The 11,097-nt window shown below is 48.1% G+C and overlaps 1 protein-coding gene and 1 long non-coding RNA gene across 7 annotated transcripts; both read right to left on the reverse strand.

The window, feature by feature from the left end:
* Positions 1-268: 268 nt before the first annotated feature.
* Positions 269-5,408, reverse strand: LOC125550300 (hydroxyproline O-galactosyltransferase GALT5). The gene is made up of 7 exons (XM_048713270.2): positions 4,444-5,408; positions 2,717-2,949; positions 2,250-2,531; positions 2,033-2,161; positions 1,743-1,916; positions 1,080-1,187; positions 269-717 (listed from the first exon to the last, which is right to left on the reverse strand). Exons 1-7 carry the CDS (start codon positions 5,126-5,128, stop codon positions 514-516), a joined length of 1,815 nt encoding a protein of 604 aa, XP_048569227.1. The 5' UTR covers positions 5,129-5,408; the 3' UTR covers positions 269-513.
* Positions 5,409-7,011: 1,603 nt separating this feature from the next.
* Positions 7,012-9,210, reverse strand: LOC125553422 (uncharacterized). 6 transcript variants are annotated; one of them, XR_015600131.1, is made up of 5 exons: positions 8,697-9,210; positions 8,255-8,334; positions 7,855-7,956; positions 7,507-7,761; positions 7,012-7,314 (listed from the first exon to the last, which is right to left on the reverse strand). It is a non-coding gene; the product is annotated as an uncharacterized LOC125553422 (long non-coding RNA). The 6 variants fall into 6 exon arrangements; XR_015600128.1 differs by having other exon boundaries at positions 7,855-8,895; positions 8,992-9,210; XR_015600129.1 differs by having other exon boundaries at positions 7,855-8,334.
* Positions 9,211-11,097: the final 1,887 nt, after the last annotated feature.

An 11,097-nucleotide genomic window follows, 5' to 3' on the forward strand; every position in this document is an offset into this window, starting at 1 on the left:
GCTGCCCCACAAGCACATGTCGACCGATCATGGCTGCATCCCTAATTAAATTTACAGACAGACAGACATTCTGAGTTAAATTTACCACCATGTTATGGGCTTGGCGCCAAAATATGATCAGCGCTACTTGTGGACTCGGCCACTCAGGGAGGCGTTGGTCGCCACTCACAGTCACAGGGAAAAGGACATGGAGGAGAAAACAAAGACACCCATCACGTGCAGTCGTCGTCGATGATCATGATGATGATGACAGCAATGGAGAGCCGGCTAGTAGTTTATAATAACATGTATAACTATAATGATTTGGTAAGTATATATGGGTAACTAATGTTTGTACCACTACCTGGCTGGTTATGTGCATTACATGTGAGGTGAGGTGGTGCAAGTGAGTGTAATTAACTTAAACTTGTCAGGTTCCACTGCTAGGGCTGCTGCTCAGCTCATCATACCCAACCTCCCCTGAAAAATGAGCTTGGATCGTCCCTCCCACGGTAGTGAGAGCTGTGTGTCGTGTCATCTGGCGTTGCAGCACTGCGGCCTGCCTTGCCGTAGGTTCTCCCAGAGGCACAGCATCTGCCCCGGCGACTGGTAGTGCGCCGTGAGGTAGTCGTCGGCGCAGCCCGCCTGGCAGAACCGCGCGCCGTGGACGTACTCCACGCCGCCGGCGTCGAGCTGCCCCACCCACATGCCCACGCTCACGTCCTCCATCTTGAACAGCTGCCATGGCCAAAGCAGAACGCAATCATTCGTTTGTTAATACAAGGTGATGTACTATGTATTGATGATTGATGAACGGATACAACTTTTGGCTTTTCTGGTGTGGTGTGGTGTGGCATGGGCCATCTTTTCAGCCCACGCATGATTGGGCCCGTGCCGTTTCCCCCGATTTTCGATCAGAATCGGCATCATTCACCCAAACTTTAAACCAGGCCAGCCAGATGGTGCCTGGCTCTTGAGTGCTTGTGTGGAATGTGGAATGTGGAATGCAGTCACTACATGGGATCCCAATTCCCAGTGCCACTTGATACGCAATGAAAACAGAGAGGAAGAAAGGTGTTGGGTGGGCGCAGAGAGCTTACATTCAGCCGCCCCTTCTCCATCTCCGACGCGACGAAGCCCGCGATGTCGGAAGAAACAATGTAGCCAGCGCCGTCCGCGTAAGTCGGGTACGTGTCCCTGGGCCACTCCTGGAAATTTAGCGCAGAATGTTACCAAAGAGGTCAGCATGGCAGCACAGGACGGAAGTCAATAATGGTGCACCAATGATTGCGCTAACGACGAATGTAGTTAGCCAGCATGATTACATGAGACAATAACATATTCATGTGGGCAGCGCATACCAGTCGTTTATGTGGTTCTCATGTACTATTATTTGGCGCATCAAGAACATGAGCACGCTGTCTGTTTTGCTAATTCCAGGAACTGTAATAGGACTGATGAGTGGTGACACAAAAACATGCTGTTCATGAGCAGTAAACGTCTGAAATTGACTCAGTCGACAAAAAGTTTGTACAACACTGGTTTGGTATCTTCTTTCTGATGAAATTTAATGCAGCTCCTATGTACTGGTTTGTCTTTCTGAGAGAGATACTCTACGTCAGTTATGAATGTTGTCACGGGGGCATTTAATTACTTTTGATCACTTGAGTAAAAGATATGCAAGTAGCCTGAGAGTCAATCTGTGTAATTTCAAGATAACATTTGCAAAAATAGGAGGTTTTTTTTTTAGTAGATCACTTCACCTCATATGAGACGGCCCATTTTCCTTCTCGGAGTGGTCTGTGGTAGTAGTTCATGTTCCCCATATAGAAGCTTTTACCATCTGGGACTTTTTTTATTTCAGCCATAACTGAATCAAGTCTAAGGAATGTATCATCATCGCACTTCATGACGTACTTCGCAGAAACAACACGAGCCTTCAAGGACAAAGAATATATATAAATAAAAAGAACATTGAGATTGCATAAGAACTGTCTGAAAGGTAATTTAAATTCAGTGTGACTATGTTAAATCCACTCCTTATGCTACATACCGCATACTCGCAGATGGCAACAGTCTTAAGAACAACCAGGTCGTAGCTATCCACAAAGGGCACAATGATAATGTCCCCGAAGAAATCCGCTTCTTTCTTCAAATCTTCATTAACTTCCCTTCTTCCATTCTGCCCTGAAACATGGTTTTGTTATATATCTTTTCATGGGAAGAAGGAAAGAAAACTACCGGAACTAAATGGCAGGACAATAGATTACCAAGGCGACAAAAAACCGAGCCATAGTACTGGATGAATTTCGTACTGCAGACATCCATGATCTCCTCACAGCCATGCGCTCGGTGAAGTGGCTTCCTGCTGAAAGAATGCCTATGAACAGCTCCACAGGTTCTTCAGGAGGAGGGGCTTTCAGTTCGGCCAGCAACTCCAGATTTCTTTCCATAATGTTAGGATGGACCGCGGGTAATGTACCAGCAAACATTGATTCAACCTCGATATCACCATTTGCTTGCACCGTAGCGACATCCTCGAGATCAAAGCCCTTGAAAGAACAAATGTAATCAATGAATTGGCGCATCAGCAAATCTTGCCAAAAAAACAGTGGGGAGGAGCTGATCTACGTCCTAACCACATTTTCAGTTGAAATGCTAATCTACATCCTAACCACAGCAAAGATGTGCACGGATTCCAGCTAGAAGGACAATTGCAGAAGGAAACAGTACTTACAATGCGATAAGGAAAAGACGCGACATGCCTCCCATCAACTTGAACATGGTAACCTTCCAAACCGGAGCTTATTGTTAGAGCAAACAATTCACCCTCCACAAAAGGATAAGGCCAATCTATGAAACCACTGCTGCTCTGTCCAGCAACACGGTTACGCAGCAACATACTCTTCAACTCCTCAAGTGTGCCACCAGTGTTCCAGGTCCATTGCTCACATGTTACCAATCCATCAACTGCGCCACAGGAAAGCAATATAAGAAAATCTCGCGACGATCACCAGCTAAGCTAGCACACGTTAAACATTTTCTCATCAGCTCAAATTATTAGTAGAGCTCTCTTATTAGTAATTAGAATACCAAATGGACGTCCGGTGGGAATCACTAGCCCTAAAGCATTTGCAAGAAATTTATCATCAGGTTATCACATAGATATCCCACCAAATGGATTTCCATGGGAACCATGTAAATACCAAATATATTCCAACTATATAAGGAGAGGTCGGGCAGCAGTACCGCACATGTTATTGTCCTCTAGTCCTATTTTAGTTACCAAAGTCAAAGTAGAAAATGGATGAAATTTGCCATGAAACTTTGTCGGTATGTGTAATGACAGGGTATCAACGATCTAGTAATGGTACATCATCCACTGCTGATCATCAATCTACTTAGATTTTATAGATGATAAATGCAGTTGTCAGCCACATGCCATCCGACTCAGCTCAAAACTATCTGAAATATGATCTTGGGGGTTATGTGAAGCTTGGCAAGTTCACGGTTGAAAATTGAGCATCTGCAATAGTTCAGAACTCCAGAGTTCAAAATTGAGCATCTTGAAGTCCTCCTATCTATTCATACGGAGGAGAAATATAAGCATTTAGCGGGCATCATACAGTTGGAAATGAGAGCATGAAGACTGCCGTTAGAAAAACAAAGAAACTATCTAGATCCAAGGATGACCTATACTAAACGTGACAATGTCGCAAGTTCATTTTCCATATGATGGAATAGTAACCGGTAAAAACGTAAGGTGTCTATATGGATCCTAAACACAAACGAGGCAAGGAGGCAATTCTGCTGCGTAAACAGTTATTACGCCTTACAGGTTCTCGGGCACATTCAATTGTTTCACTGTTGGAAAAAACTGACATCCAGCAAAAATCCCTACATAACTCTGCTAAACTCGAATACACTCGTCGTTCTCCCCTCTTGTTATTACCTCTGGAAATGTTGAAATGGCACGGTGTACATCAATGCCAAGGGCCAAGGGCCATGGATCAAGATCAGTGGTATAGTTATCAAACATGGTGAGTGACGATGCTACACTTTCCGAGGACAGGCTTTCGCCCTGCACAGGACAAATGCTACGAATCATTGAAATTTTCCAAAAGGGAGCTAGAGCCGTATCACCAAACATGGTACTGCGATGGAGCCCCGATGAGATTAAGCACCGACCAGGAAACATGACACTGAATGCAAATCATCGGCATCAACATAGTACAGAGCCACTTGGTTAATTACCAGCACATATGTACCAGTAATATGTAGAGCCTAGAGCATTAGAGCTCCCCATGGATTGGTTGGTAATTAGTACCAACAACTGCACTGATCCTGCCGTGCGTGTGTACTGCTGCTACCGAAAATGTTTGATGTGCGTCGCCGTGGAATGCAATCGCGAAGTGAAATTTTAAGGTGAAAATTGGGTGGGAGTATGCAGAGCAGGTGACGCACCGGTGTCCTCGTCGGAGCGGCGCCAGCCCTCGCAGCGGAGCGCGGGGCCCCACTGGCCGCGGAAGCGGGTGTTGAGCTCGACGACGGGGCGGCCGCTCCAGTCGCCCCGGAGGCGCGGGTTGAGGTGGAGGATGGTGGTGGCGGCGTCCCCGTCCCCCGCGCCCCGCAGCTCCACCGCGAACTGCGCCAGGCCGCCTCCGGGCACCCGCCGCGGCCTGCCCACCACCGTGACGTGGGAGCCCAGCGCCAGCCCGCACGGCAGGGCGAGGGCGAGGGCGCGGGGCGCGTCGCCGGCCCGCGCGACGGAGGGCGGGCACCGCGGCGGCGCGGGGGACGGGGAGGGCGTCGCCGCGGAGGACGAGGCGGGGGCGGAGAGGGCGTCGCGGAGGAGGCGCGCGCCCTCGCGGAACGCCCGGGCGGCCGCCGCGTGGAGCGGCGCGGCGGCGTCGAGCGCGCGGACGTCGATCCGGGAGACGTCCAGGCGGAGGAGCGGGGAGGGGAGCCGTTGCCGCGTCCTCTCGGCGTGGGTGGCCTCGGCGGCGGTGAGGGCGACGGAGACGGTGGTGGGGCCGAGGGGGCGGCCGGGGTAGCGGAGGGAGAGGGCGGCGGCGTAGAGGAGCGCGGCGACGGGAAGCAGCAGCAGCAGGGGCCGGAGCCCGGCGGCGGGGCGGCGCGGCCGGCGCATGTCTCGTCTCCGGTGGGACGCTGCTGGCCGGCCGGCTGCCCGCGTCGCGTGGTGCGGCTTCTTCGTCGGTTACGTTTGGAGCTTGCTCCGAGGAGGGAAAGGTTGGAACTTTCCCCGGGGTTTAAGACGGCAGGAGATTATTATGAGATACCCATTTCCTTCCCCGGCTTGCCCGCCGATGATACGGCGTGGCGTGCGGCGTTTCTTTGGAGATTGTTAATGGCGCCGTTAATTGCCGCTGCTCCGGCGATCGCTTGCCTTGTGTGTGTACATGCACTCAAAAATTGTTGCTTTTGCTTGGAGGGCTAAGCATGCATCGTGCATACACTTCCACATCTGTTTCTTTTAGGGACAGTTCCATATCTCTTGACACGTTCAAGATTGGGGTACGTAGTTGTGGTTGATCACACACAATTTCGGCAGTTATGTCCCATAAAGCAATCTTTCGCCCAAAGCATAGTCGCAATCGTAAGCACAAGGCATATCCAGGATCCAGTCAGCACCACCAGCGCCCCAGCTTTCTGCCCTGTGTTCCCCAGCATATCGATCTGAAGTATGCAGGCAGCCAAGGTTAAGTCTGACGGCGAAATGGATTACGACGGTTTCATTTTTTTTCCTTTCTGTACCAGACAGTTGCCCATGCGTTGCGGCGGGAGTATGAACATTCTAATAGTAGATTAGTCCGTGGCTGCACGTCCATTTATTATATCGACGCGCTAAAATCTTAGCAAGTCTTTGTATGCAATCGACATGGCTCACCTTCCATTTTACGGCTAAGCACTTGTTTGGTAGGGATTTAATGGCTTCGCAAATAAAATATGTTTTTTTTGTAGGTTGACAGAACATGAGACATTTGATTCTGTTTTACGGAGAATGGATGGGAGAAAAGTTAGAGATGAGAGGAAAAAAAATCAAAGAGGAGAACGAAAGAGTAGGATGTATATAAGGAGTGTTAGATGAAAAAGAGATGAAATAGAAACCTTACGTTCTTTTTAACTAGTAGAGAAAATGTAAGACGTTTTCGCAATTTATAGTTTATAAACTCCAAAAATGGCCTACATTTATTAACGAAGGGAGTGTTGGTTCGTGACTTTGTGTTTGCTTCAATTTTTGTAACCTCTTTATTTCTATTTTTTGCGAGAAAACCTTTTTATTCTTGTATTACGACAAGGTACGAAATAAGTTAACCGCAATGTAGTCCACTGTTCAAACAGCCAAATTTGGCTTTGAGTGACACATACTATCATCTAGCTAAAAAATTGGTTAGGAAGGCAAGCACATTAGCAAACTAGACACTAGAATGTCTCCCGCTTTTTTTTCCATTTCTTCTATTGCAACTCTGTGATATTTATGCCACGACTTGAAATTATTGTTTAGCACATCTTAGGTTCTTGTCCCGAAAAGTTTAATAAAATAAAATAAGATCTTGTGTTCTTCACATGTAAGGGCATACAATTAGTCAAAAAGAACATTTTTGTTAAACCTCCATGTTATCTAGAGACAACAACAATAAACACTCTATCAAATATGAATATACTATTATATTTTTTTGTGAATACGCAAAGGTTATGGGAAAATTCGTTTCTGAGCTCAGGCTCATCTGAACCTGATATCTTAGCCGCCCAGTCACATGTGGATTCGTGTCACAACTCGTATTCCATCTGGTATTCTCACTGTATGTGATATAGAAATGATGTGGGCCCTGGCTCATTTATTGCGGTAGGCGTCCTCACCGTCCAGCCGGAACAGCCAGTCCCCCGCGGCTCAGCTCTAATACTGAGCCATCATGTTCCATCTGCAACTCACAAACTGCCTGACACAACACTAGCCGTCCTTTTATATCCGCTGGCACTTTAGGTCCGACTTCAAACATTTCATGGAAATTTCAGGGAAATGCTGCGACTTCAACATTCCACTAGCACTTTACGTCCAACAATACACATTCAAATCCAATGTCCACAGAACCCACACTTGGGTTTTAGAAATTCGCAGGCGCGAAAACCAAAAGTGACAAACTACACTAGGGAACACACGAGCAATAGGGTCAAAAGATAGAGCCGCCCTGCAACTATTCTGACTTCATCCCCTCAGTCCATGATTTCGAGGCACATGAAACTTGGCAGGTGATACTCTCTCATAGTCACGATCTCATGTTCGAGACTTTTCCGTAGGTGATAAAACAATATCTGCGCACACAAATGAGATCACATATTACTGTAACCTATGTTCATCACAAGATGCAGGTACAGCACATTGAACTCATGGATGTAGTGCACAATGTAAACACCGCTCTCCTCCCTGTCAACAAATCATTAGTCCAACACCAATATCTTCTATACTACCGTACATTCCAAAAATTGCGCTTGGCATTCACTCACCTTGTACAAGGATCGCGATGGGCCACCAACGGATAGACAGAAGTCCATCCGTCCACGTCAACCAATCATCCACCAAATATGTCGTTGAAGCATTGTCAGAATCGACGCTGGGATCTCTTTGCAAAGGCACTGTGTTTCGTTCCCATCTCATCACTGGGGTGTGTCTCAGTCGGGTTCAACACCCTGAAGATCTTCTTCTCTGTGTCCAGGATGTACAAGGACCAGCAATCCATGCAGTACACCGGGAACATAAAACTGAAATTAAGTATTTGCAACAGTACTACGTCGATGTGAGGGCATCCGGACTGAATGGCCATATGGGACATAATGGTAGATCTATGGGTTTACCTTTTTTAGCCACTCAATCTTGTACTGTATCTCATTAGCTTGAAGTCCATCTTACGGATTTAATCCCGGTCAACTTTTCCATCTCCACAGCTCTGTTCTGATCTGCAAAGATTGTCACCACAACTACTAAGCAATATGAAAATGCAAGCCAATCAGAACTAAAAATACTACTTAACAAAATATGTAGAGTGCACAACTTTTTTTAGGAACATGTAGAGTGCACAACTGGTGAGTATTGTTTTCAGAGCTGGGCCACCCATCATCAAAAATTCTGTAAACACCGACTCAAAACCTTTTGCTTGCTCGTCCCTCATCAAACACACCAGCCAATATAATGCTCTGAAAATGGTTCTTCACCCCAAGAAAAAGACTAAAAGGTATGCATATGAGAAGCTCTTACCAGCCGCACACGACCTTCCGCATGGACTTGGCCCGCTCGGCGTTTAGCCGGCTCTTCCCGTACCATATGCCAAAGTCAACCTAAAAGTCGTACACCTCACCCAATGAGTCAAAACTCAAACCAGGTTCTGGTTTCATCACAGTCTTAGTAGGCTCCTATCATGAGGTGCACTACCCAGGAACAACCTGAATCACGGTGTCCTATCAGGAGGTGCACTAGCACTACCAAGGCGCAACCTGAATTAACCAGGAAGCACTATTTGTTTACACATCTCCTGAATCTTCAAATTTTAGTAGATCACCTACTTACATCATTCAGACTGCACTAGAACCACGGAACATGAGGCAGATACAATGGACCGTGCTAAATCAGCTATCAAATCGAACGATTTCGCAAGTCTAAAAAACATTTTGGGCATGTTCAGCTGAAACGAAACTATGACCTTTTAGTCCACCCAGGCGCTTCCCAAAACCATGTTCCCTGTCGATTGCGCAGACCTCCTGGGCTGCAGTCCCCCAATCGTTGTGCGCAGCCGGAGCCACAAGTAGAAAACGCCGGCAAAGCCGGTGCTTCCTCCCGCGGCGGCGGCACTAGAGGCACCGCTGGAAAAGCTGGCCGCGTACTTATCCCTCAGTGGAAACCTTCAAGCCGCGCCAGAGTAAGCTTCCACGGCGGAGAGATGGTGAATCCATGGAAGCACGTAGATCTAGGACGACAGCCGGGCTAGAGAAACTCACCGATCAACTAGATCCATGAGGAAATCCAGGCCATCGGCTTCCATCGCCGCTCCGCCGCAGGAAGTCGCAGCCACCACAGATGCCATCGCCATGAGTCCCCTCACCACTTCCTCGATCTCACTACTCGGCAAACCCCCATACAACCTGGACTATCCACACCCAGACGTTCTGGGCCACGGCTCAGAATCATAGCCTCACGGACCGACGCCACCAAGTACGGAATTGGCCCACAAGCGCGCACTGTACTTGCCGTATTTAGTTTGTATCCTCATTTTCCCCTGCTCGACCTCTGACGCGTCTGACAGGATTGACACCATCTCAACGCACATACCAAAGGCTCAGATTTAGGGTGCAGCTGAGCTCGAGCACTTAGGTTATGTATTTTTTCGTTGATAGAAGAAGAGTAGTAGCATGGGGTTACAAAACACTTACAAGACCACATGCGCAAGAGGCATGGTAGAAAGCGGATGAGAAGAAAAGATCGAAGGGGTTGCTCAGCCCCAAAGATAGCTATAAAATATGCGTCGGGGAGGATGTTTTGTAGCCCGTTGACGCCTGCCTTAGCCCAAAGGCGGGGCTGCCCTTGATGGTGTCGGAGATGAGTGTGATCGATGATCTATCAGTGTCGAAGATGCATCCATTGCGGTGTTTCCAGGGCCACCACAGTGTCAGTATGATGAGTGAGGGCAGGCCCTTGCACGTAGAGGCTGGCACGTGGTCGTAGGAAGTCGTCCACCAGGTGTGGAAGGGCGTGTCGGGGCTCGGAAGGTCGACCGCGGCACGCACCCAACCAAGAACCTCATGCCAGACCTGTCTAGAGAATGAGCAGCCTGCTAGGAGATGCTGCATGGTATCCGGCTCCTGATCGCAAAGGGCACACGCTGCCTCGTGAGGTAGACCGTGACGGGCGAGCCGCTCCACCGTCCAGCAACGCTCCTGCATGGCCATTCAGAGGAAGAACTTGACGTGAAGCGGCACCCAGGGTCGCCATGTGAGCCTCCAATGCGGGTCCTTGCAGGCATCGATGAATAATGCCTTGTAACATGAGCTCGACGAGTATGTGGCGGAGGGGGTCCAGCGTCGTATGAGCTTGTCTGGCTCACCCGAGAGGTTGATGTGGCGCAACTGACGCCAGAGCTCGATGTATTGCACCATGGCCGCCGACCCAAGAGTGTATGTGTAGAACCTTGTGTACGGTACGCGCCTGGTGTTGCCGCCGTGGGACAAGTGCAAAGACGGGAGGGGCGATCTTGGTCACCGATCTGCCATCTATCCAGTGGTCGGTCCAGAACCTGCAGTTGTCGCCACATCTGAGCTCACAATTCGTAGAAGCCCTGAAGATGCCAGAAATTAATTGATGGGGGGGGGAGGGGGTATTGTTCTCGTTTTAGTGCAATTTTGTATCGGAATATCTTTTAGTGATCTCTGTCAATTAATTTTGCATGTCTCTAAAATACATTGACAGGGAATATACTCGTTATCTTTTTTAGTATTTTGTATAAGAATATCTTTTAGCTATTACTTGTTTCCTTTTAGTATTTTGTATTGGAATATCTTTTAGTGATTTCTATCAATCAATTGCATGTCTCTAAAATAAGTCGTTAGGGAGTAGTACTTGTTATCATTTTGGGAAACATTTAGCGTCAGTCGGCTGATTTTCGTTGCTCCATCCGCCCCATCTTTTACCTGACGCGCATCGCAGTGGGACCACCGATCACTTTTCTCGTAGCCTTTTTTAAGTTTTTCACGGGTCCTCATCCATACGTTCTGCCTTGACCTTCTTCTTCTCCGTGTGAACTCCATTTGTTTTTTTCTCCCAACACTACATCACTGCGTCGTGTTGCCGCCCACCACCGTTTCTGCGACTCTCTCCGACCACCACAATACAAGGCTGTTTTTCCGCTATAATCGCCGCCACTACAAAACACCGGTGGTAGCAGCCACGGCGGAGGTCGAAGCACACACATCACCTTTGAAACAAGTTTCTGCAACAATAGTGTTGTTATGGAACCGCGGCAACAAACGATGATTGTGTCAGTGCGACGCAGTGGGAGATGTTGTTGCAATTTTTGTAACAAGATAAATTAGACGTTGTGTGAGGTGTGT

This window comes from Triticum urartu, chromosome 4A (assembly GCF_056163025.1).
Source record: "Triticum urartu cultivar PI428250 chromosome 4A, HENAU_Tu73, whole genome shotgun sequence".
NCBI classification, from domain to species: Eukaryota; Viridiplantae; Streptophyta; class Magnoliopsida; order Poales; family Poaceae; genus Triticum; species Triticum urartu.